Source organism: Sciurus vulgaris (genome assembly GCF_902686455.1).
Source record: "Sciurus vulgaris genome assembly, chromosome: 2".
Lineage (NCBI taxonomy): Eukaryota > Metazoa > Chordata > Mammalia > Rodentia > Sciuridae > Sciurus > Sciurus vulgaris.
In genome coordinates, this window is record NC_136462.1 from 122,606,276 (window position 1) to 122,633,820 (window position 27,545).

The 27,545-nt window shown below is 33.9% G+C and overlaps 1 protein-coding gene across 5 annotated transcripts in view; it reads left to right on the top strand.

Moving 5' to 3' along the window:
* SCAPER (S-phase cyclin A associated protein in the ER) overlaps positions 1–27,545 on the top strand; it is a 470,315-nt gene that overhangs the window by 19,220 nt on the left and 423,550 nt on the right. For 3 of the 5 annotated variants that reach the window (XM_079128857.1, XM_079128859.1, XM_079128858.1), the window contains exon 3: positions 22,988–23,105. The exons of 1 other annotated variant lie outside the window; for it this stretch is intronic. In XM_079128857.1, the coding sequence (XP_078984983.1) occupies positions 22,988–23,105 (118 nt within the window). Of the gene's footprint in view, positions 1–12,492; positions 12,609–22,987; positions 23,106–27,545 lie in introns of those variants that run through there. One more of the 5 variants, XM_079128861.1, reaches the window with a different exon arrangement.

The following is a 27,545-nucleotide window of genomic DNA, read 5'->3' on the forward strand; positions in this document are numbered from 1 at the left end:
AAACCCATTGGGGCTTGGATTTTCTTTTGTGGGATTCAGTTTCTTCAATAACTATTTAGATTATCAATTTGTCAGTTTCATAGAAATTGACAAATCAGTAATGTCATTTTTAATATTTTAACTTTTTAACTTCTGGAGATGCTGTGATCTATAGTGATGATCCTTTTATATTCCTCATACTGAGTATTTTTGCCTTCTTTTTTTTTGCTACATCATTCTTGCTAAGGGGTGTATAAATTTCATCAGTGTTTTTAAATAAGCCACTTCTGTTTTTTTTATTTTATTTTTCTCTATTGTGTTGATCTTGTATTTTACTGATTTTTGCTGTTTATTATTTGCTTTCTTCTTTCTTTGGATTTAAGATACTCCTTTTCTAGCTTCTTGAAGTAGAAGAGAGAGAGAGGAAGAGAGGGGAGGGTGGGAGGGAGATACCAAAGTCCCACAGTTCCCTTTGAGGGCACCCTCCCAGTGACCTAGAGATCACCAATAAAGCTCCATCTTCTAAAGTTCTACCACATTCTGGTAGCACTACCCTGCAAACCAGGCCTTTACTACATTAGCATTTCGGGGATATTAAACATCCAAACTGCAACAGATTTCCTTTCAGCATGACTTTAGCTGCATCCTGTAAATATTGACCTGCCATAATTTTATTATTACTTAATTGAAAGTGTTTTACAGTTTTCGTTCTTTTTTGATTCATGAGTTATTTGATATGTATTGCTAAAATTTCAAACTCATGGGAGTTATTCTGGTTTTCTCTCTTCATATGTACTATACTTTGAAATTCAGTGAGACCTGCTTTAATGACTCCAGAGATTGGCGGTTTGGAAAATTTCTTACACTAAAAAAATGTATATTCTCTATTGTTGAGTGCCGGGTTCTCAATATGTCAAAAACGTCAAGCTTGTTAATTAACATGTTCTATACTTTAAAAAACATATTTTTAGTTGTAGATGGACACAGTACTCTTATTTTTTGTGGTGTTGATTGAACCCAGTGCCTCACATGTGCTAGGCAAGTGCTCTGTCACTGAGCCACAACCCCAGCTCACTATACTTGTTTTTTCCTATTCTGCCAACTTCTGAAAGAGATGTTGAAATCTGCGATAACTGTTTTTTTTTATATTTCAGATTTTACTTGTGTTATGAGGTGCTGCACATTTAAAAGTATCACTCTTTAGTAGCATTTTCTAATTTAAAATTTACTTTGCTTGATATTGGCATAGTTTCCATTCTTTTGGTTAGTGTTTTCATGGTATATTTTTTTCACCTACCTTTTAAGTTGTATCTTTTTTTTTTTTTTTAATTAGAACATTATAATTACATATAGTAGCTGGATTCATCCTGACAAAATTTTACATGAAGGTGTGTTTCTTTTTAACAATACATAATCAGATATTTAACCTAATTGACTGCTTTTTTCCTTTCCTTTTTAAATTTTAATTGCTGTATTTTATCCTTTCTGTTTAATGTTACTATCAGTAAATTTAGGTTTAAAATTACCTTGTAAATATTTGTTTCCTATTTGACTCCATTTGTTACCTTCCTTCATTTTCTTCCCTGCTTTCTTACTTTCTTTTACATTACTCAAATGCTTTTATTCCATTTTTCATGCCTCTTAGCTACTTACATATTATTTTGTTATTCTTTTGATGAGTTGAGTATCCTAAAAATCACATCATTCCCTATTGAAAAGCTAGAGTTTTTTTTTATGTTACTGCTTTGGTCACTTTGTGGACAATTGTGAAGACTTTACCAGACTTTAATTCTATTTACTACTTTTCTGCCTTTTGTGATATTGTCATATACTTTGTTTTTTATATTTTATAAATTTTTAAGTTAGTATTCCTGTTGTGTAATCATTGTGCTCTTATGTTCACCTATATTTTTACCCTTTGTACTGTTCATTCATTCCTTATTTGAGCTGGGATTCTTCCTTCCTGGAGTAATTTTCCTTTTTTTTCTTCTTTCTCTCCCTTTTTTTTTTTTTGGGAACGGGGATTGGAACCACTGGTGCTTAATCACTGAGCCACATCCCCAGCCCTTAAAAAAAATTTTTTTAAAAATTTTGAGGTGGTTTTGCTAAGTTGCTCAGGCTAGTCTCAAACTTGTGATTCTCCTGCCTCAACTTCCCGAGTTCCTGGGATTACAGACATGTGCCACCACACCTGGCTCTTTCTTTTTTTCTTTTAGTATCAATTTGGTAACAAGTTTTCCTCAAGTTTGGAAGTATTTTTGTTTTGCCTTCATTTTTGACTATTTTTACCAGGTTAATAAATTAGATTTGTAGGAATTTCCTTTCAATACTTTAAAGATACTTCACAGTTTACTGATACTTATTTTTCCTGTTGAAGCATTGGTTGAGTATTGATCACTCCTTTAGAGGTGATGGATTTTTATCCCCTCTGTATGCTCTTAAGATTTTCTCATTGTTTCAGGTTTTTATCAGTTTTTCTGTAATGTGCTTAGGTGTGGCTGTATTTATCCTGCTTGGGTTTTGTAGTGCTTCAGGAAGACTTGGGCTATCTTTTATTAGCTTGAAATTCATTTCCTTTCAACTAAATGTATTTTTTCTGCCCCATTCTCTTTGTTCTCTCTTCTACAATCTTAATTTATACCATATTAGACTTTCGCTGTGTTTCATGTATCTCCTGTTTTCTCTCTTTTTTTGCTTGTGCTTTCATGTAGATTTTTTTCCTACTGTCCTATTTTCCAGTTTACCAATCCTTTTTAAATGTAAATTTGTGGTAAATCCATTTTATTGAGTTCTTAACCTCAGTAATATTTTATTTACTTCCTAGAATACCCATTTGAAACTTTTTTTTTTTTTTAAATATATTTTTTAGTTGTAGGTGGATTCAGTACCTTTATTTTCATGTGGTGCTGAGGATCGAATGCAGGGCCCCACATGTGCTAGGCGAGCATGAGCTACAACCCAGCCCACTTTTTTTGTTTTTTTTAATTTTTAAAAAATGCATTTTATAGCAAGTGGAAAATGGGGAAATGTTTGTAACACATGCTTTCATGTAAAAGGAAGAAAATTAAGAGTTCGTATTTGTATGTGTTAATGTATGTATAAAAGAACTCTGTAAAAAAAAAAAAAAGAACTCTGTAAAGATCCATAGAAAACTAAAAACAGTAGTTACGGCAGAAGTGTAGTACTGGCTGGATGGAGGATAAGAAGGGATGGGAAATATTCTACTTCTTATATAGTTTGCTTTTTGAAGCAGAAAAATATATTATCTATCTGGAAAATTAAACTTCTAGGTAGTCAGAACTGTCATATAGCTTATTTCCCAGTGCAGGGAGTCAAATAAATAAATATATATTGAATTTCTAGTGAGACAATTAAAGCTATGAATACAAAGAACATTTTAAGGATTTCATTAGTCTTCACAGTGCCCCCCAAAAAGTGAAACACATAGTAACTCATTAAATACTCTTGGAATAACCATAAAATCACTTCTCTGAAGTTCTGTTTGTGTTCACATCATTATTCTACAAGATTTTCAGTGTAAGAAAATAATCAATTGAAAATAGTACAAATTCTACCCATTGCAGATAGTGTCAGGAACGTATCTTCAGGTTTTCAGTCTCTCATCACCCTCTGGTAACCAGACATTTCTGGGTGTTTGATTTAATAAGGATTGTTTCTTATTAAATATTCTCCCAAATAATCAATTGGGTCAAATTTGGTTGGAATATCAGCTTCTGTCAAAATCTTCTTTTATAATTATGTTAACATTTTTTCCATTCTAGGAACTAAGGTGGGTAGAAGTTTGTCAAGCAAATATGCATGAGTATTCAGTGTCATGTTTTCATTATTAAACCACTGTTTGGGGAAAAAAAGGCATTTTAATGAAAAAATACAGTTTATAGCATTTATTTTTTAAAAATAATTATTTAAAAAAAAAATAATTAATTAATTATTTTTTTTGTAACCAGGGATTAAACCCATGGCGCTTAACCACTGAGCCACATCCCCAGCCCTTTTCAATATTTTTTTTTTGTCTAGAGACAGGGTCTTACTGAGTTGCTTAGGGTCTCACTAAATTGCTAAGGCTGACTTTGAACTCATGATCCTCCTGCCTTAGCCTCCTGAGCCACTGGCATTACAGGTGTGTACCACCATACCTGGCTGTAGCTTTTAAATAATCAGGAAATCCATGAAATAATTTGTTCAGAAAAATTCAGATTTTAGCAGGTGGGAGTGCTAACATCTCTGGATTTGGTAATAACTCATCCCTACATCCCTCAGGTAATTACATGTTTAGTGTTTGTTTTGGTTATTTTGATTTTTAATTAGTGTTTTAGTGGATATTTTTACATATTTCTTTGTGGTAATTATTTACTTTTAGCACATTAAAGATATTATTTCATTGACTCTTACATTTATGATTTCTGATAGGAAATCACTTGGCAGTTTTATTGATCCTATATTTTGAAGATACTTGTAAAGTTTTTGTTTTTTTTTTGGTTATCAGTAGTTGGCTAGTGTTTGTCTTTTTATCTTATTTTAAAAATTTTATTCTGAGAAATTAAAAATTTTATTTAAAACAATTATTTTACTCCTAGTGCCTCTTGTTTTTGTGATATCATCTCTTGTTAACTTTGGAAAGTTCTTAGCCTTCATTTGCTTTTAATTCCATTTTTACTTTTTGTTTTTTCATATTTCAGTTTATTTCCTGTGTCTCTTGTTCTCTTTTCTCTTTCTCTCTTTCTCTCTTTTTGTTTTTATTCTGGATGTTTTAGTCCAATTCACTAATTTGTTGTTAAACCCGTCTATTGACTGTTGAGTTCTTAATTTTACTTTCTAAAATTTTTCAGTTTTATAATTTCTGTTTTTAGTTATCTTTTAAATTTTTTAGAGTCAGTTAACTTGAAATATTTTTTTTTTTTTTTTTGTTTTTTTGTTTGCGGTGCTGGGGATTGAACTCAGGGTCTTGTGCTTGCAAGGCAAGCACTCTACCAACTGAGCTATCTCCCCAGCCCTTGAAATATTTTTCTAACTCCATTATTTTGATCATGTGTGGGTATATTTCTATTTTCTATAATTTTTTTTAGGTTTTCAGTCATTTAGTTTGTTTTCTAGTATATATATGTATATAAATATATGTCAGGTATTTTATATATATATATATATTTTTTTTTTTTTTTTTTCTTTCTCCTGAGCTGGAGTCATGTTATCTTTCCAAGACTATCCATGTACTCATGGACTGAATTTATTCTCCTTCCTCAGCCTCCTGAGTAGTTGGGACTATAGGCACATGCCACTGTGTTTGAGATGTCTGGTAGATTTTGATTGCGTGAGATATTACATATGATCTTTGACTTACAGTGGAATATGCCCCAATATACTCATTGTAAGTTGAAAATATTGTAAGTAAACAATGCATTTACTACACCTAACCTACCAAACATCATAGCTTAGCAACAGAGAAATTGTAAGAGTTTGTTTAACCTTGTGATCATGTGGCAAACTGGTAGCTATAGCCCACTACTGCTGCCTAGCATCATGAGAGTATCATACTGTATATCACTAGCTTGGGAAAAAGATCAAAATTCACAGCTTGATTTCTCCCAAATGTATATATGTTCATACCATCAAAAAGTCAAAAAACCCACACATCAAACCATTGTAAGTCAAGGATCATCTGTATTTATGAATATTTTAGCAGATAATTTGGTGCCTGAGATATCTTCTTCCCTAGAAGATTTACCTTTGTTATTCACAAATGGCTAGGGCATAGGCAGTTGCAATTTATTATAATCCATTCAGGAATGGAGATGACTCAAAACTGGGTTTGTTGTTAGTGAGGGCCAACGTATTTCTGGTTTATCTTTATTCCTGGGGTGAAACACTTCTGAGCCCGAATGAAAGCCTGAGGTAGCTTTGGACAAATTGTCTCCCTGTTTTTGTGTCTGTCAAACTTGGTTCAGCTTCTCTTCCATGGCTGCCTCTCTTAGAATTGGCAGATCCCTTTGTGAGAAAAGCAGCCCCGATTGCTGGTTTCACCTCTTTGCATTTCTGCTTTTCCCCAATTTTGACTCTGTAATTGTTCACTGCTTCTACTCTTTTTTTTCTTTTTTTCTGGTGCTTCTAAGCAGAGGCTTTAAAAAAATTATTTAGCTTTTCCAATTTTTTCTCAGATGGATAGTTGGTTTCAATTACCCAGCCCCTTATAACCAGAAGAGGAAGAAACAGATTAGTTTATTTCTTATTACTTAATAGTTCAGAGCAGATATTCAGCATGTGAGCTTCCATTTTATGACTCTGGACCAGTCTTCTTCCATCTTTTGACTCCATCATTTTTTAGATATCCTGTGCTGAAGCCTCTGGATCTTACCAGGAATTGAGGAAACTGAGGGAGAGAGCTCTGATGGTGTAGATGGTGATACAGGAGGCTTTTTTCATAAACCAGACCTGGAAATGGCCTGATTTCTCTCTATGTTCCAGTGTACAGAACTTCCAGGATTACACATAGTAATCCTGGAAAATGTTGTCTAGCTTTGTGACAGGAGAAAAAGCAAGTTTTTCTTTTTTTAATTAGAGCATTTTTGTTGAATATAGAAGTTGGGTTCATTTTGACCAAGTCATACATGCACAGAATTTGATTTACTCCATTTCAGTTCCCATTTTCCCCTTCTTTCCTTCCCCTCCTCCTTCCCCGTTCTTTTCCGTCTACTCTGCTGATTTGTTTGCTCATTTATTTATTTTTGAATGGTAAAGCAAGTAATTTTGGTTAACATATGATAGTCTCATAGGGGCTGTTGTAATTTTGACTTGTGATGATGATGGCTTGGACTAGGATGGTAGTACTGGATTTAAGTTTTCAAAGCATGTTTGAGGAGTAGAATTGATAAGGCTCACTGTATTATTTAGGATGTAGGCTAATCTGTTAGCATGGAGACACCCCCCCCCCGCCAAAAAAAAAAGCAAATAGTTCATACAAGATGGAAGTTAATTTTTTTCTCCTTATAATTGTCTAGACTGCCTCAGTTCATCTGTGGTTTTACCTTTAAAAAGGCATGAAATTGTCAGTAAGAACTGACATAGTAATAATTATTAACCAGGATTCTAGCTCATTATTCCGTAATGGTAGGGAAAGTGCATCCGTTGCATGGTTTCTCATGGTTTGTAAAGAATCTATGCAAGCACTGCCATTCTTAGAATTTTCATGTACTCCTGGTGTCCTCTGACTCATAATCTTGTCTTCATGTTACTCAAAAATAGGAAGGACTTTGGTGAGAATTTAATTTAATTTAATTTAGTGAGACTTTAAGAGAAGATTCTTTACTGAATTATTTGGAAAGGTCTGGGAATTTCATTTTGTGGGTAAACTTGAGTATGGATGGATTTTGAAGGAAGTATGTAAAGTTTTACAGAGGCATGAACATAAAAATTTAGTAAACAAAGTTTGTCACCATTTTAAGGTTATGAGAAAAGTTGTTAAAATAGAAATTATTTTGTTTTATTTTTAACTAAGAAACTGGGAAGTTTCTTTCCCCAGCCTGGGAGCAAGTCTCAGAAAAAGAGACTGGTAAACATTTTGAATACTTGCTTTCTTGATATACTGCAAGATATGATGATACTGTAAGATTTGAACATAAAAATTCTTAACACTGATGTTTATTGTTTTTAATTGAAGCATGTAGTATTTGAACAAGCCTCTGTAAAATTGTCGTGTAGCACTAGGTGGCACACTATGACTTTGTATGAAAATTTACACATTTTGTTGAAGTCTCCTATAAGAAAAGAACCAATGTAAAATACCATTTGAAATAGGCAACTATAAGGTTATGAAGTGTCTCAAACTCATTTATTGAATTTCAAAACCTGACACTTAGAATAAAATACTTAAAACTATATGGTTAAGTTACTATTGACATTTTACAGGAATCGAATTAGTAAAAATGATTAATTAGACTTTTGAGTTTTTACTGAAAGGAACCATTTAGCATTTATTATAGAAAGCATGTGTTTCAGATGTAGTAAGATGAATAGTAATGTTTTTGCATATGAAGTGGTGACTTTTTCTGTGAATGTGTGCCTGTGTGTACTAAGTACAAAAGAACTAACTTGGCAAAATTTATGGTAGAATGGAAATGTTCATAGAAGAAAAGAATACTAGATTTGAAATTTCTGGTCTAGAATTACTGCAGCATTGGTATCTTGTGGTCATCCATTTTAGTTCTTGGAAACATATTAATTAATGAAAACTCTTGAACTAGAATCTGATGTCTGAAACAGTGAATTTTATGACCTGGTATGTATCTATAAGATTTTCTGTTTGTATAAGGGAGTTATCTGAAATAGAGCTGAAAGTAGTATATCTATTTAAAGTAGTTCATTTGGCCTGGAATAAGTAGTGATGCTTTTGGTTAAAATAGTGCTTAGGTAACCTAAACAATAGGTAACAATGTAAGTTAGAACTAATACTCACTGGAAGGTGTGTTTAAGCTAATGAAGGAGATTTTATGGTGGTATCTTGATTGGAAAATATGGGAGTAAGTAGAGATGAGATGGGAGTAAGTAGAGATGAGATATCCGCAAATATACAGGGAACAGTATGAAACTGGGACCACAGTCAGGAATGAGTTCCGTTGAAGCTTAATTAGCGAAGTAGATACTGTGTGGATAACCAGGGCAAGGTTAGAGGAATGAAGAAATTGAATTGTTGGTACTGATGTTTATGTTAAAGATGTAAAAATTATAAGATTTGGAGAGGAGAATGTGGGTTAGCCTATCTCATCCAAGAGTATGAAAGTAGAGGGGATCACTTTTTGTTTTCCCAGTAGTTTGAACTGGTTAGTAGTTTGGATTGGTTAGTCAATTAATGTGTGTGCTAAATTTCAGTTGTTGTCACTCACAGAATTAGCACCCTCTTTCCTAACAACAAATTTTTTTTTCCCTCTTGGATCACTCTCACAGTACAAAAATACGATCTACATCACCTGCCTTAAAACTCCTTTAAAATTTTTATTTTAGTTGTAGATGGACACAATACCTCTATTTAATTTATTTATTTTTATGTCGTGCTGAGGGTTCAACCCAGTGCCTTACATGTGCTGGGCTAACGCTCACTTTACTTCTGAGCTACAACCCCAGTCCTTAAAACTCCTTTTTGTCAGGGGAAAAAAACCCTCTGAGTTCTTTATGATAGAACTCAAAGTGATTTTTAGATTCACTGTTTCATTTCCATTTTCTTGCTTACTATTTTATTTTGAACCTCCTTCAGTCAGGATTTTGACTCTTCTATTCCACTGAATAGGCATTGATATTTTAAGACATAATTTTGCTATGTTATTACTTTTGTCACTTCCTATACAATGCAAAGCTGTTGGTCTTATTATTATTCCTTTAAAGGCAATGAGTTGTTATTTTCCTATCCTCTGTGTACTCTCAGATTTTTCTCTTGTTTTAGGTTTTCATCAGTTTTTCTGTGATGTGATAGGTGTTTTTTCCCTCCATAAATGTCTGCTATTATTTTTATTATTGCCTCTGGTAAAATTAAGAGTATGCCACATGTTGGTTCTACATGTATATATACACACATATATTTACATATATATATTTTGTTATATATATTTGCAATAAAAAGACTTAAGTGTTTTAGTCAGCTATTTTGCTGCTGTGACTAAATGATCTGATCAGTACTATTATAGAGGAGGAGAGGTTTATTTGAGGTCTCACAGTTTCAGAGGTCTTAGTGCATAGAAGGCCGGCTGCATGCCTCAGGGCTTGACGTGAGGCAGAACATCATGGTGAAGAGTGTGGCAGAGGAAGCAGCTCACATCATCAGAAGGAGAGAGAGAGCAAGAGGGAGGGGAAAAGGGAGGGTGGGGTGGGGAGCAGAAAGTGGGGGGAGAGAAACTCTACTCTCCAGATACAAAATATGTACTCCAAAGCCACGCCCTAATTCTAATCTCCTCTAGCCACACCCTACCACTTCAATGAATCCCATCAGGGATTAATTGACTGATTGGGTTAAGACTCTTACAACCCAATCATTTCTCCTCTGAAACTTCCTGCATTGTCTCACAAGTGAGCTTTTCGAGGGACACCTCACATCCAAACCATAATACTAAGATTTAAAACTCTCAGACTTGCTTATATCAGAATAAAATTAAAACCCAGGTTTTCTGGTATACCTTTTTTCTGAGGGTGGGATATTAGGGAGTGAACCCAGGAGCATTGTATCACTGAGCTATGTCTACAGCCCTTTATAAATTTTTAATTTTGAGACAGGGTCTTGCTAAGTTACTGAAGCTGGCTTTGAACTCACGATCCTCCTGCCTTAGCCTCCTGAGCCACAGGGATTACGAGTGTGCACTACCATGTGTGGTCTCATTGTAGTTTTGATTTGCATTTCCCTGATTGGTAGTGATGTTGAACATTTTTTCATGTATTTATTAACCATTTGTATTTTTTTTGAGGAAGTTCTATTTAATTCTTCTGCCCATTTATTGATTTTTTTTGCTGTTAATTTTTTGAGTTCTTTATGTATTCTAGATATTAATCCCCTATTTGGGGAGCAGCTGGCAAAGTTTTAATCTCATACAGTAGACTCTGTCCTTCATGCTCTTAATAGTTTTCCTTTGCTCTGACGAAGCTTTTTAATTTGATGCTGCCCCACTTACTGATTCTTGTTTTTATTTCTTGAGCTTTAGGAAAAGTCTTGCTAAGGAAGTGAGTGTCTGTGCCAGTATGTTGGGAGAGTTGGGCCTACATTTTAACAGTTGCAGAGTTTCTGGTTTAATTCCTAGGTCTTTGATTCACTTTAACTTACTTTTCATGCAGTGTGATAAATAGATGTATAGTTTCATTCTTTGACATGTGGATATAGTTTTTTCAGCACCATTTGTTAAAAAGGAAATCTTTTCTTCAGTGTATGTTTTTGGCACCTTTATCAAGTATCAGGTAATTTTATCTATGTGTGTTTGTCTTTGTCTTCTATTCCATTGGTCTTTATGTCTGTTTTGGTGCCAGTACCATGCAGTTTTTTTTTTTACTACAACTCTGTAGTATAATTTGAGGTTCAGTTTTGTGTTGACAGCCTCCAGCATTGTTCTTTCTCAGGATTGCTTTGGTTTTCTGGATTTCCAAATTATTTTTATAACAGTTTTTTCCTAGTTCTGTGAAGGACATCATTGATATTTTGATGGGAATTACATTTAATCTGTATAATGCTTTTGGTAGTATGTTCACTTTGATAATGTTCTACCCATACAAGATCACGGAACGTCTTTCAGTCTTTCTAAGGTCTTTGATTTCTTTTTTCAGTGTTCTCTTGTTTTCAATGTAGATATCTTTCATCTCCTTGGATAGATTTATTTCTCAGTATTTGTTTTTTTGAGGTTATTGTGAATGGGATACTTTTCCTAATTTGTTTTTCAGCAGATTCATTATTGGTATATAGGAAAGCAACTGCTTTATGTATGCTGATCTTTTATCCTGCTACTTTACTAAATTTGTTTATCAGCTCCAGAAAATCTTCTGGTGGAATTTTTGGGTCTTCCAAATATAGGATCATGTCATCTGCAGAGATCATTTGATGACTTCTTTTCCAATTTTATCTCTCTAATTTCCTTCTCTTTGTTGATTGTTCTGGCTAGAGTTTCAAGGACTGTTTGAATAGGAGTGGTAAGAGTGGATGTCCTTGTCTTCTTCCTTATTTTAGAGGAAATGCTTTCAGTTTTTCTGTGTTGAGTATGATGTTGGCCTTGGGTTTGTAATATGTAACCATTGCAATGTTAAGGTAAGTTCCTTCTGTCTTCACTTCCTCTAGTGAGGAACATGAATGGGTGCTGAACTTTGTTGAATGATTTTTCTTTATTGAGATAATTGTGATTCTCTGTATATGTGGTGAGTTACATTTATTAATTTGCATGTGTTGAAACAGCCTTGTATTTGTGGGATAAAACCTACTTGATCATGATGCACTATCTTCTTAATGTGTTTTTGGAGGTGGTTTGCCAATATTTTATTAAGAATTTTTGCATCTATGTTCATCAAGGATATTGGTCTGAAGTTTTCTTTCCTTAATGTGTTTTTGTCTGATTTTGGTATCAGAGTGATATTGGCCTCACAGTGAATTTAGGAGTGTTTCCTCCTTTTCTATTTCATGTAATAATTTGGGGAGGATTGGCATTAGTTGTTCTTTAAGAGTCTGGTAGAAATTGACAGAGAATCATCTGCTCTTGGGCTTTTCTTTCCAATTTCATTACTTGATATTGGTCTGTTTAAGTTTTCTATGTCCTCATGGTTCAATTTGAGTAGGTCATGTATCTCTAGGAATTTGCCAATCAATATCTTCAAGATTTTCTAGTTTGTTGGATATAAATTTTCAAAATAGTTTCTAATGATTGTTTGAATTTTAGTAGTGTCTGAGGTGATACCAACTTTTAAAAATCTCTAATTTTGTTAATGGCATCTTCTCTCCTTTCTTTTTTAAGTACTGGGGATTGAATCTAGAGGTGCTTAAACCACTGAGCCACATCCCCACCTCTTTATTTTTTATTTTGAGACAGGGCCTTACTGAGTTGCTAAGGCTGGTCAGAAACTTGAAATCCTTCTGCCTCAGCCTCCTGTCATTGGAATCTCAGGTGTGCAACACTATGCCTGGTCCAGTTCCAGGGATTTTGATATGCTCTATCTCTATTTTAATTTGTTTCTAAATTTTTAAAATTTCTCCCCTGGTTTCTTCTGTGATCCATTTGTCATTCAAAAGTGTATTATTTAATTGCCAGGCGTTAGAGGGTTTCTGTTTTTTATCTTGTCATTGATTTCTAATTTCATTCCATTATAATCTGATTGGATGCAAGGAATTATCTTTTTTATTATTTGCTAAGATTTGCTTTTTAAAAAAATTGTTCTATTTAGTTTTACATGACAGCAGAATGCATTCTGATTCATTTCTTGTGCTTTGGGAGTTTTGTTAAGGAAGTCTGGTCCTAAGTCAGCATGATGAAGAATTGGGCCTACTTTTTCTTCTGGTTGGTGCAGGGTCTCTGGTCTAATTCCTAGGTCCTTGATTCATTTCGAGTTGAGTTTGTGCAGGGTGAGAGGGGTTTAATTTCATTTTGCTGCATATGGATTTCCAGTTTCCCAGCACCATTTGTTGAGAGACTGCCTTTTCTCCAATGTATATTCTTGGCACCTTTGTCTAGTATGAGATAACTGTGTTTATGTGGTTTTGTCTCTGTGTCTTCCATTCTGTACCATTGACGTATGTATCTGTTTTGGTGCCAATACCATGCTGTTTTTGTTACTATTGCTCCATAGTATGGTTTAAAGTCTGGTATTGTGATACCTACTGCTTCACTCTTTATTCTAAGGATTGCTTGGCTATTCTGGATCTCTTATTTTTCAAGTGAATTTCATGATTGCTTTCTCTATTTCTATGAGATAATATGTCATATTTGGGATTTTAATAGGAGTTGCACTGAATCTGTATAACACTTTTGGTAGTATGGCCATTTTGACAATATTAATTCTGCCTATCCAAGAATATGGGAGGTCTTTCCATCTTCTATGGTCTTCAATTTCTTTATTCAGTGTTCTTTAAATCTTCATTGTAGAGATCTTTCACCTCTTTTGTTAGATTGATTCCCAAGTATTTTATTTTTTGAGGCTATTGTGAATTTGGTAGTTTTCCTAATTTCTCTTTCAGAGAATTCATCACTTATGTTGATTTTATATCCTGCTACTTGGCTGAATTCATTTATTAGTTCTAGAAATTTTCTGGTGGAATTTTTTGGATCCTCTAAATATAGAATCATGTTGTTGGCAAATAGTGATAGTTGGAGTTCTTTTTTTCCTATTCATATTCCTTTAATTTTTTTGGTCTGTCTGATTGCTCTGGCTGGAATTTCAAGGACTGTATTGAAAAGAAGTGGTGAAAGAGGGCATCCCTGCCTTGTTCCAGTTTTTAGAGGGAATGCTTTCAATTTTTCTCCATTTAGAATCATGTTGACCTTGGGCTTAGCATAGATAGCCTTTACAATGTTGAGGTACGTTCCTACTATCTCTGTTTTTTCTAGTGTTTTGAGCATGAAGTGGTGCTGTATTTTATCAAATGCTTTTTCTACATCTATTGAAATGATCATATGATTCCTAACATTAAGTCTATTGATGTGATGAATTACATTTATTGATTTCCGGATGTTGAACCAACTTTGCTTCCCTGGGATGAACTTCACTTGATCATGGTGAACTATCTTTTTAATATATTTTCGTGTGCGGTTTGCCAGAATTTTGTTAAGAATTTTTGCATCTGTGTTCAACAGGGATATTGGTCTGAAGTTTTCTTTATTTTGATGTATCTTTGTATGGTTCTGGTATCAGGGTAATACTAACTTCATAGATTGAGTTTGGAAGGATTTCCCTCCTTTTCTATTTGATGGAATATTTTGAGGAGTATTGGTATTAGCTCTTCTTTGAAAGTCTTATAGAATCTTGACTGAGATTCTGTTTCCAGTCTTTTCTTGGTTGGTAGGCTTTTGATGGTGTCTTTTATTTCTTTGCTTCAAATTGATCTGTTTAAATTTTGTATGTCATCCTGATTCAGTTTGGATGGATCATAGGTCTCTAGAAATTTGTTGAAAGCTTTGAGATTTTCAAAATAGCTTCTAATTATGTTTTGTATTTCAGTATTGTCTTGTGATATTTCCTTTTTCATTACTAATTTTGGTAATTTGAGTTTTCTCCTTTGTTAGTGTGGTTAGGGTTTATCAATTTTGTTTATTTTTTCAAAGAACCAACTTTTTGTTCTGTCAGTTTTCTCAGTTGTTAATTTTGTTTCAATTTTGTTGATTGCAGCTCTGATTTAATGATTTCCTGTATTCTATTTTTGATGTTGACCTGTTCTTTTTCTAGGGCTTTGAGATATAATGTTAGGTCATTCATTTGTTGACTTTTTTTCTTATATTGTATGTGCTCAATCCAATGAATTTTCTCCTTTGTACTGCTTTCATAGTGTCCCAGAGATTTTGATCTGTTATATCAGTGTTCTCGTACCTCTAAGAATTTTTTTTATCCCTTCCTTGATGTCTTTTGCTATCCGTGCATCATTCAGTAGTATATTATTTAGTCTCCAGGTGTTGCAGTAGTTTCTATTTCTTACTTTATCATTGATTTCTGATTTCATTCGTTATGATCTGATAGAAAGCAAGGTAGTATCTCTTTTTTTTGTATTTGCTAAGAGTTGCATATGATCTGTTTTAGAGAAGGATCTGTGTGCTGCTGAGAAAAAAGTGTATTTGCTCATTAATGGATTGAATGTTCTATATATATCTGTTAAGTCTGAATTATTGATTATATTATTTAATTCTTTTATTTCTTTGTTCAGTTTTTGTTTGGAAGATCTGTCCAGTGGTGAGAGAAGTGTGTTAAAGTCACCCAATTATTGTGTTGTGGTCTGTTTGATTCCTAAAATAGAGAAGGGCTTGTTTAATGTACATAGATGCTCCATTGTTTGGGGCATAAATATTTACATTTGTTATATCTTATTGATTTATGGTTCCCTTAAGCAGTATGATATGTCCTTCCTTATCCCTTCTGACTAACTTTGGCTTGAAGTCCACTTTGTCTGGTATAAGGATGGAAACCCCTGCTTTTTCACTAAGTCTATGGGCATGATATGGTTTTTCCTAGCCTTTCACCTTCAGTCTGTGGATGTCTTTTCCTAGGAGGTGAGTCTCTTGAAGATATCATATGGGTCTCTTTAAAATTCAGTCTGCCAGTCTATGTCTTTTGTTTGATGAGTTTAGGTCATTAACATTCAGGGTTATTATTGAGATATAATTTGTATTCTCAGTCATTTTGGCTTATTTTAGGTTTTTAACTTGACTTGGTTTCTCCTTTGATTGGCTTTTCCTTTAGTGTAGTTCCTCCCTTTGCTGATTTTCATTTTGTTTTTCATTTCCTCCTCATGGAATATTTTGCTGAGAACGTTCTGCTGTACAGGTTTTGTATTTGTAAATTCTTCTAACTTTTGTTTATCATGGAAGGTTTTTGTATCATCATCAAATCTGAAGGTTAGTTTTGCTGGGTATAAGATTCTTTCTTGTTATATATTGTTTTAGGCTTTTCTAGCTTTTAGGGTCTGGACTGAGAAATCTGCTGTTATCTGTACTGGTTTCCCTGTATTTGTGATCTGATACTTTTCTCTCATGGCCTTTTAAATTCTATCTTTATTTTGTAGGTTGGGCATTTTCATTATAATGTGTCTTGGTTTGGATCTGGTTGTAATGTTGTACATTTGGTGTCCTGTACAAAATTTGATTTTCCATTCATTCTGAAGGTTTGGGAAATTTTCTGATATTATTTCATTGAATAGACTGTTCATTCCTTTGGTCTGTATCTCTGTGCCTTCCTCAATCCCAGTAATTCTTAAATTTGGTCTTTTCATGTTATCCCTTAATTCTTGCAGGTTCTGTTCATGATTTTTTACCATCTCATCTGTGTGGTCAACTTTATTTTCTAGATTAAATATTTTGTTTTCATTGTCTGGGGTTCTGTCTTCCAAGTGATCTAGTCTGTTGGTGATTGTTTCTATAGAGTTTTTTATTTGGTTTATTTTTTCCTTTGTTTTGAGGATTTTTTTCCCCCCCACAATCTCTCTTTACTGAAATACTCTTTTGTTTCCTGCATTTGATCTTTTAAGTGTATACTGAAGTGATACTTTGTTGTGTGCATTTGCTCTCTTATATCATCCTTTATTTTGCAGGTCATTTTAATTATGCATGTTCTGAATTCCTTTTCTGACATTTCTTCTACTGTGCTATCAATGGATTCTGTTAATATAGTATCTTGGTTTGTTTGGGGCACTTCCCTTTTTTTTTCCCCATGCAGTTTGTATATCTTCCCCTCTAACACTGCAGATCTGAGGTATTATAGTTTCCACCCTATAGATTTATCATGTCCCCAGGATTCTAATATCTCATCTTTAAGGGGCAGATCAATATTAACAGCACCCAGTGCAACCAGTATACAGCCTTAAACCAAATAGTGCCTATTAAGATGTTAACAGTATTATCATAGTAAACATATATGATGTGTTCAGTTATTATTTATAGCATAAGCAGTAGTTTTGCAGTAAGGTCTATAATTTGTAATGGTGGACAAAGAGGATGGGGGAGGGACATAGGATGTAATGTTAATGAGGTAAGAAGTGAGAATATAGAGGTACTAGATCATGGCAAGAGTAAAAGGGGAATCAAAAGAAGGTGGTTGTTAGTAGGAGAAAAGGGATAAAGAGACTGAGGAAACAGATAAGAGGAAAATAGAGTGAACAAAAAATGAAATAAAAATGAAAATAAAAAATAATAAAAATAATAATGTTAAAAAAAGAATCTACAACAAAACTGTAATATACTATTCACACCTCCCAGTCTTCATTAGCCTGATGCATGAAAGCTAGTTGATTGCAAAGATGCTAGGGATGTGAGAGCAGGAAATGAGAAAAGAAAAAAAAAGATTCTTGAAAGAAAATTGAACAATTGTTTCTATTGGAATACAGTATCTTCTCTGCCTCCCTTCTCTTCTGATATGTGGAATTGTCTGGACTTTGCTGGTAACTCCACCCTCAGGATGATGATAGTTAGCTAAGGTAGGAGGATTAGACTTGGAGGCAGGAATCCTGGAGGCAGAGTATAGCCACTGCCAGTTCCTCTGGATGATTGCACCCCAGGAGTCTCCTTTGGGACACAGGAGCATGGTCTTAGCTTTTTCCCCTCACTTGTGGACCCCACAATTTAGTCTCTAAATTGTATCTCTCTGTCCCTGCCCTTTCAACTTTCCAATCAGGAACCTCTCTCCCTGGAGGTCCTGAGTGCCAAGTGCCAGGACCTGTGTGCCTATCTTGGAAAGCTATTCTATATTAGGCAAATCAGGACCAGGTGTTAAAAGCTGTATGCCAGCTGCAGGCAGTGGGCAGGTTGGTGGCCAGGGGATGGTTGGGAGACTGGGGATTGAGGAGTAGGAGGACCCTTTTGATTGCCAAACTGGCGGGACCAGGTGCTCAGTGGAGTCGTGGACCAGGCTGACATTGGTTCCCAACAAGTGCTCACTAGTTGTCTCTGGGATCCTGATGGGTGCTGAACTGGTTGACTGGATGAGCCTGGATCAAGATTTACTCACACCCCTTTTCCCACCTACTGACCTTGTAAGGCTCTCTCCTCCCTCTGCAGCAAGATGGTGGCTCTTAGCTCACCTATCAGGGATACCTCAGATGCAACCAAGTCTGCAGGGATCTTGGTGATGATCTTTTAGGACCTGGCTGATAACCCTGAATGTAAGTGACCATGTCTCAAGTTGTTGGCAGCAAAAGTGACTGACTTGTAGGTACCTTGATAATGAGCTTCTAGTCTCTGGCTAGGTGTCCCAGGATGGAAGCTGCCCCAACTAAATATGGTGGTAGTGGCATTGGGGATAATCCAAAATGGTGGCTGAGGTGACCCAACATGTTGGTAGATGGGGAGCTGCAGTGCTGGGGCTGGCACTGGAGATCTGCACAGGGCTTGGCTAAGATTTGCTTTGTGTCTTAAAATACCATGTTTTAGAGAATGTTCCATGTACTGCTCAAGAACAAAGTGAATTCAGTTGTCAGTGGATGAAATATTATATCGATGTCTGTTAAGTCCGTTTGGTTAGTAGTGTTTTTTAGTTCTGAAGAATCTTTACTTAGTTTATGTCTGGATGATGTATCCAGTTGATGAGAGAGGTTGAAGTTACTCAGTGTTATTGCATTGTGGTCTACTTTGTGTGCACTGCTATTGTGGCATAAATATTTATAGTCATTATATCTTGTTGGTTTATTACTTTAAGAGGTGACCTTTGTTTCTTCTGATTACTTTGACTTGAAGTTACTTTGTTTAATATGGTAGTAGCTACCACTGCTTGCTTACAGCTACCATTTTGCATGGTATGTCTTTTCCCATCTTTTTACATTCAATCTATGGATTTTTTTTTTTTTTTTTATAAGATGAGCCTTTTGTAAACATCATATGGTTGGGTCTTGTTTTTTAAATCTAATCTGCCAGTCTCTGTCTTTTGATTGAAGAGTTTGGACTTTTTGCATTATTATAGAGAGATTATTTTTATTTCTTGCCATTTTTGATTTCTAATGCTTTATTCCTACTTGATTCCCCTTTAATTGCATATTCCTATAGTGTGAGTCTTCCCTATGCTTTTTTTCATCTTTAAGAGATATTTCATTGAGTATATTTTATAGTACAGACTTAGTGGTGATGAATTCTTTTAGTTGTGCTTATCATGGAAGGTTTTTATTTCATCAACAATTGTGAAGGATAATTTTGCTGGATATTATAATCTTGGTTGGCACCTGTTTTCTTTCAGGGCTTGGTACATATTATTCCATGCCCTCCTGGATTTTAGGGTTTGGATGGGATAATCAGTTGAAATCCAGATTAGTTTTCCTCTAAATGTGACCTGCTGTTTTTCTCATTGCCACTTTTAAAACTCAATCCTTATTCTGCATATTAGGTATCTTCATTTATAATGTGTCTTGGAGAAGATCTTTTTTCATCCTATTTGGAGTTCTATATGCCTCTTTTATTTGGATTTCCATCTTGTTTCTAAGGTTTGTAAAATTTTATAATATTATTAAAAAGATTATGTACTCATTTAGTTGTATTTTGGAACCTTTGTCTACCCCAATGATTCTTATATTTAGTTCTCTTGATGTTATCCCAGATTTCTTGAATATTCTGAGCAGTCTTTTAACTTCTATTCTTTATTATTGACTTTATTTTCAAGATTATAGACTTTGTCTTCAGAGCCTCAAAACTCTACTTTCAGATGGTCTAATCTATTGGTAATACTGATTAAATTTTTAATTTGATTTATTGAGTCTTTTATGGCCAGGATTTCCATTTGGTTCTTTTTCAGAATTTGTCTCTTTATTGAAATGATTTTTCACATCCTATATTTTCTAAGTTTATTCCTTTCATCATCTTAAAGCTTGGTGAACATTTTAAGTATGAAGTTTCTAAATTCTCCTGTATTTTCTCTACTGTGGCGTCATTGACGTCAATGTTGAAGTGTTCTAGGCTGTTTGGGATTTTTTTTTTTTTTTTTTTTCGTTTTTATACTTCTTGTATGGCTACCCATGTCTTGGGATGATTATTGCTTCTTCTTTTATACAAGAGACTATTTAGTGAGTATCTTTCTCTTATGATCCCTGGGCTGGGTGAATATCCAGGTATTGATTGTGTATCAGTGTGCATTGGCACCATTTTGAGAGAGGACACTGAACCCTATTTATTATAATTACTTCAGAGCAAAGCCATGTACTGTTGTACTTAATAAAACACTTATTGATGCAATTCTCCACGTCCTTAATTCAGGTATAAACTTGTAGTTCTCTCCAATCAGCTATTTCTTCGCCGCCTTCTTTCTGTGCTGTGGAACGATTGCCATCTAACTCCACTCTGTGATCTTCAAATTTCTCTCTGATTGGGTATTTATCCTGCTTGCAGTTTATAGAGCTTCTGGATGAATTGGGCTAGTGTATTTTGTCACGTTCCTTTTATGCTACCAAAGTAATGGCTTTGGGCAATTTAAGTAATTGCTTTATTTTAGGTAATAATTTTGATAATATCCATTTTGATAGTTGTAAAAACTGGGAACAGTTATATAGGAGTGTCCTTGCTTATAGGAAGTACATATTGATGTGTTTACTGGCAAGGGCTCTCATAACTATATTTTTCACAAAAAATATGAGGATATTTTGGATATTCTTTTTACAAATTTGTAACTTGTCTGTAATTCGAATTTATTTTTTAAAAAAAGTAATGTCTGTTTATCTCATAATTGGCTTCTCATCACATAACCACAACAAATTGGCTGCTTCCCAAAACTTGAGTACATGTCACAGAGACCTTATGGATCATGTTAGTCATCTGTCTGTCTGTATAATAAAATACCTGAAATATTTGACTTACAAAGATAAAAAGTTTATTTTGACTCACCGTTTTGGAAGTTCCACTCCAAGACTGGATGTACTCATAGCTTTGGGCCTTTGGTGGGTGTGCCAGATGGCAATGGGGGAGAGTGGGTAGTGGAGGAAATTGCTCATCTCATTAGCCAGGAAGCAAGGAGAAAGTGTCTGAATGGGCCGGGGTTCCAAAATCCCTTGTAGGAGCACACCCTCAATAGCCCAAGATCCTCTCACTAGGCCTACTTCCTAAATAATCCTCCACCTCCTGGTAGTACCCCTCTGGGGACCAGTTCTCTGACACATGGACCTTTGAGATATTTAGCATCTAAACTCAACAGCCTGTAAAGCCTAAAGTAAAAAATATGTGTGTGGCCCTTTGTAGAAGTTTGCTTACCCTTGCTCTAGAGTTTAGAGATTTTATTCTTCCTCTGAAGTTATACTAGTCATTACTATGTTCCTTTGAGAAAAATATGTTGCTTTTTCTTAACATACACCCCAAATAATCAAGCAATTAAAATCAAGCATTAGGTGAGGAGAACCCAAAATGGAATGCAAGTAGTAACATATTACAAGTGAATAATATAACCATATTGAAGGGAGTGAGAACTGATTTGATGATTTTGGAAACCAGTACTTTGAATACTGGAAGAAGCTAAGGACAAGATCTATACTGAAATGCCATAATCTAGTTACTAATTTAGTTAGTAAATGTGTTTCTCATAAGGGATATAGGTTAACAATTCTGAAACTATATTTCGAATTGAACAGATAAGTAAAATATTATAGAAAGTTAGAGCTGGGATTTTTGCCTCATTCAATTTTATACAGTTCTGATTTCATACTGTATCTTTGCATTTGTTTACATTTTCAACTGTGAATACTATGGTCTGTGTGCATAAGTTTTGATACATTTTAACTGCTTGTAACTGATAGTTGTATATTTATGATAAATGATACACTATTTTCTAAATACATTTTATGCATTCAGGACATATCTAACTTTTCTTTATTTTTCCAGTTTTTCTAGGATGTATGGTTTATGTTTGTTTTTTCAAATTATTGCAAATCTCAAAAAAAAATTCACTCATGCTCCATTGAAAGGTCAACTATATTTCCTTATGTTTTGCTCACTGTCCTACACAGTGCTTTGCAAATAGTTATTTTCTAGTAAATGTATTGTTGCCTAAGGAGTCCAGACATGATATGTGATTAGGCTGACAAGGATTAGAAGAGGGCATGAAAACACACATTAATTGTACTGGAATTTTATGCTGGACCCAGTGGTGAACTTGTTTGATAAAAAGGCAGATTGCCCACATGGAATTCTGTGCTCATGTGGATGCTTTAAGATCCCTTTCTTCCCATACGTACTTGGCTTATAAAAATAGGCTATTTTCATGTAACGTGTATGTATGTATGCATGTATATATTTTATCTATTGGTAAATAAGTTTATCAATAGGTAAATTTGCCAATAGACAAGTATATACATACATATACATATTTATTGGTATTGAATTCAGGACACTCTACAGAGCTATACTCCCAGTCTTTTTCATTTTTTACTTTGTGGTAGGGACTTGCTAAGTTGCTGAGGTTGACCTCAAATATGGTCCTTTTGCTTCACCCTCTCAAATCACTGGGATTGCTGCAGCGAACTTTCAGGAGAAATTTATAGCATGTTTGTAGAACTTGGTCTCTTTCCCTTAAACTCGTTAGTATGTAAGTTGTGGTGCTGATATGGGTACACAGCATTGCTTATGCTTCTTAGGACACTTTTTCAAACCTTACATTGTATTTATTCTTGAAATAATTTTTTTAAAACTGTAAAATTTAGTCTTTTTAGACCAAAAAAAAAAAAAAATATTCAGTAGTTTCTTTTCTGTTTAACCACCTTCCAAAGTCCAAATTAGTTTTAAATGTTTCCTTTCTGAGTAAATGTGGGAAATAATGTTGTCAAGTATGGTCTATATGTCGAGTAATCTAATACCTAACAATCTAATATTCTCTTTTTCACACAAAGGCCTCATTCCAGCGTTCCAATAGTCACGATAAAGTAAGGAGAATAGTTGCAGAGGAGGGTCGTACAGCAAGAAACCTAATAGCTTGGAGTGTTCCACTGGAAAGCAAAGATGATGATGGTATGTATTAAAAAATAATTGGTTTCATTTTTGTTGTAAACTATGCTAGCCAAGTTCTAGCATCTCTCGAGGCAAGGAAGAAGAATCCCTTGAGCCCAGGAATTCAAAGCCAGCCTAGGTAACCCCATCTCAGAAAACCAAAACCGAAACAAAACAGAAAAAATTAGAAGGATATATTTTGTTCCAAATGACAAGTAGATTAAAAACTGGATGTTCACAGTTAGAACTTGAGAAAATTAGTATATTTCAAGTAATTTTTAATTGCTTTTGTATGCAAATGGCTTAATTAAAGTGTTACCATTAACTTTGATCTTTCAGATAACAATGAAATTGGGCTTGTTATATTATTATGACTGGCAGGTTAGTTTTTTTTTTTTTAAAGTTATAAAAGATTCAAGGGACTGGGGATGTAGCTCAGTGGTAGAGCACTTGTATATCATGTGTGAATCACTGGTTTCTATCCTCAGCACTACCTAAAAATAAATAAAATAAAGGCATTGTGTCCATCTACAACTAAAATATTAAAAAAAAATTTAAATTTTTTTCTTACTGAATTCTTATAGTTTACAACAAATTAGTATGTGTTTTATGAAAAAAAAATCAGAATATAACTGAATGGTAGGGTACTTCCCTAGCATTTGTGAGGTCCCATGTCCAATTCCCAGCTCCACAAAAATAAAATACCAACACTGCCACCACCACTGCCAACAAGACCAGAAGAGAGGAATTTGAAGGATTCCAATACAAATGAATGATAGATGTTTTAAGAAGATGGAAATGTTAATTACCCCAATTTAATTATACCTGTATCAAATTTAAGTATACCTGTATCAAATTATCACACCATCTCATTATCAATGATATTAGATGGTAGTTGGTATGTCTACCAAGTCTTTCCAACCGCTTATGCTTATTTGTTGGAGTGTTGACCTTATGTTTTCTTTTAGTAATCGCAAAGTTCCTGGTCTAATTTCTAGGTCTTTTCTTCATTTTTGAATTGACTTTTATGCAGGGTAAGAGATAGGAATCTAGTTTCATTCTTTTACATATGGAAAACCAGTTTTCCTAGCACCATTTGTTAAAAGTGCTGTCTTACTTCCAACATATGTTTTTGGTGCTTTTGTGAAAAATGAGATGACTGTATGTGTATGGACTTGTCTCTGTTTTCTATTCTATTCCATTGATGTATGTGTCTGTGTTTATACTTTTTTTATTACCCTGCTATTTTTGTTTCTATAGCTCTGTAGTATAATTTTAAGTCAGGTATTGGGATGCCTCTGGCATAATATTTTTTTAGCTTAGAATTGCTTTGGTATTCTGGGTGTTTTATTCTTCTGTATGATTTTTTTTTTGGTATCGAGGATTGAACTCAAGGGCACTTAATCACTGAGGCACATCCTCAGCCCTTTTTTGTATTTTATTTAGAAACAGGATTTCACTGAGTTGCTTAGGGCCTCACTAAGTTACTGAGGCTTGCTTTCGAAGTCAAGATCTTCCTGCCTCAGCCTTCTGAGCCTCTGGGTTTACAGTCATGTGCCACTGTGCCTGACTCTTCTGTATGAATTTTAAGACTTTTTTTTTTGTAGTTCTGTGGAGAATGTTATTGGTATTTTGATGGGGATTGCATGGAATCTGTAAACAATATTGATTCTGCCTGACTGTGAACATGGCAGGTCTTTCCATTTTCTTGGGTCTTCATAAATTTATTTCTTCAGTGTTCTATAATTTTTCATGTAGAGGACTTTTATTCATTCTTAGGTATTTTATTTTGTTTTTGAGGTTGTTACGAGTGGATTTGTTTTCCTGATTTTTTTTTTCAGTAGATTCATTATTGGTGTATAGAAAAGCTGTTGATTTTTTTGAGACTATACTTTTCTTATTTTTTTTTTTGTCAATGATGTTCATTTTAATCAAGTTATTAAAGCATATTTTATTAGACTTGCTAGTAGAATTCAAAATGAAAAAGATAATAAATAAGCACAATATACTGATTCTGTTGACAGTGTAAATTCTGAATAGAGTTAGGAAAGAATATTTTTTTTTCAGTCATTTGTTAATCAATGAAATATACATTGATAAAACACTAAATAGTAGACACAGTAAGAAGTTTAAAACAGTATAAATAGGGGCCGGGGAGATAGCTTAGTTGGTAGAGTGCTTGCCTTGCAAGTACAAGGTCCTGAGTTCAATCCCCAGCACCGCCAAAAAACCCCAAAACAAACAAAAAGTATAAATAACCTGACATGAAGAATATTTTTTGCATAATGATACATCTGAAATCTAAAAAATCTTAGAAATAATCATTTAAATGTTAATTTTATAAATAAAATCAATTATATTGTTATTTTATGGGAATTAAATATATGCATAACTCATCCATTGGTGATATATTATTTCCTCTACTGGAGGTTAAAAAAAATGGAACTCAAAAAAAGTTTAAAATGCATTAATTTTTATCAGATCTTAGCATTTATGTTAGTGAATTCAAGATGGATTCAGTAACTAAATTTGTTACAAACTATGATGCTAAAAGAAAAAACAAGATTCCACTTCCATTGAAATGTTGAAAATATAAATTTTTAAAATGAGTGGATCTAGAAACACTTTTTTTCAAGATAGAATGTTCAAAACCAATGTCTAATCTAGCTTCCCTCTCATCGGTTAAATATTTCACAGGTGTGACTGATTTTTAACAGTTTTCTGCACCTGTGTTTACCTGATTGTGGATTTACTTCATCATCTGTGTTTAACCTGTAAAATTCTGAACTTGAAGAGTATACCTGGATTTTTTTTTTTACTACATTTGATATAGAATTGAAGAAAAGTGTACTTCATAAATATTGACAAACTTCAGTAATAGATATGCTGCATTTTTAGAAGGGAAAAAAGGAATAAGGAATTGGTTTTGAAAATGTTTCAACTAATTTGAAAAGAGTTACTCATTAAATGTTATGTATGTATCGTAAGAATAATATGAGTCAAGCATGCTTGTAAAGTTAGTTGAGCATTTAAAAAGAATCCCTTAAAAAAAGAAAAGTTGAATTAAATAACCATCCTGGTGCAATCATGCTGACTATCACATGTTCACAATAAAATGACTTCAAAAATGATTTGTATTCAGATAATGATATATTTATTTATATGATTGCATATTATCAGCTAAATGATTAGGTTTATGCTTTAAAAATATGAGAATATTTCCATCAGTTTAAATATGTCACCTTAATAAGCCTGGTTCAAATATGTTGAAGTATGAGAATGAAAAAGGAAAAGAGGTTAGGGAAGTTTTAAAGAAGAGAGAACAGCACTAGTGATTGATTAGTTGTAAAGCATTAAAGAATGATTGCTTCCTATAATTTCTGAATGGCATTGAGAGACTGTCAGTTTCAAAAGAAAGGTGTCATGTTCAATACATATAAGAAAAGAATTTTGGAAGGGAAGTTAGAAGTATAAGGTGGAGCATGAGTAAGCTATTGATTTTTGAATCTTGATTTTGTGTCCTGCTACTTTGCTAAATTTATTAGTTCTAGAAGACTGTTGGTAGAACTTTTGTATTTTTAAGTATAGGATCATGTCATCTGCAAACTGATAATTTGACTTCTTTTCCTATTTGTATCCCTTATTTCCATTTCCTCCTTTTACATAATTTGGCTAACATTTTAAGTGCTATATTGAATAGGAGTGGTGAGAGTGACATCCTTGTCTTGTTCCTGATTTTAGGGAAATACGTTCAGTTTTTCCCCATTAAGTACAAGGTTGAATTAGGGTTTGTTGAATTTGGGTAGGTTCCCTCTACTTCTAGTTACTTCAGTGTTTTTATCATGAATGGGCGTTGGATTTTTTTCAAAGACTTCCTCTGCATCTATTGAGATAACTAAATGATTTTAGTTTTTAATTGAATTCATGTGGTGAATTACATTTCTTGATTTGCCTGTGTTGAACCATCATTGCATCCCTGGAATGAAAGCAACGTGATCATGATGATTAATAATATTTTTTAGGTCTGAAGAATTTCTGTTAGTGACAGAGGTGTGCTGAAATCACCTGGTATTATTGCATTGAGGTCTATCTAAGTCTTTAAGTTGAATAGTGTTTATTTTACATATTTATATGCATTGACATTTTGTGCATAAATATTTACTTTTATCTCATTGTAGTGTTTTCTTTACCAACATGAAGTGACCTTTGTCTCTTTTGATTAAATTTGGCTTGAAATCTGCTTTGCCCGAGTATGAGAGTATATGAGAGTAGCTCCTCCTGCTTGTTTTCAGGCTTCATGTGCATGATATATCATTTTCTATCTTTGCAGTTTCAGTCAGTGGATGTCTTTGCTTATAAGGCGAGTCTCTTGCAATCAACATATGTTGGGTCTTGTTTTTTAATCCATTCTGCCAGTGTACCTACATCTTTTCATTGGAAAGTTGAGACTGTTTACATTCA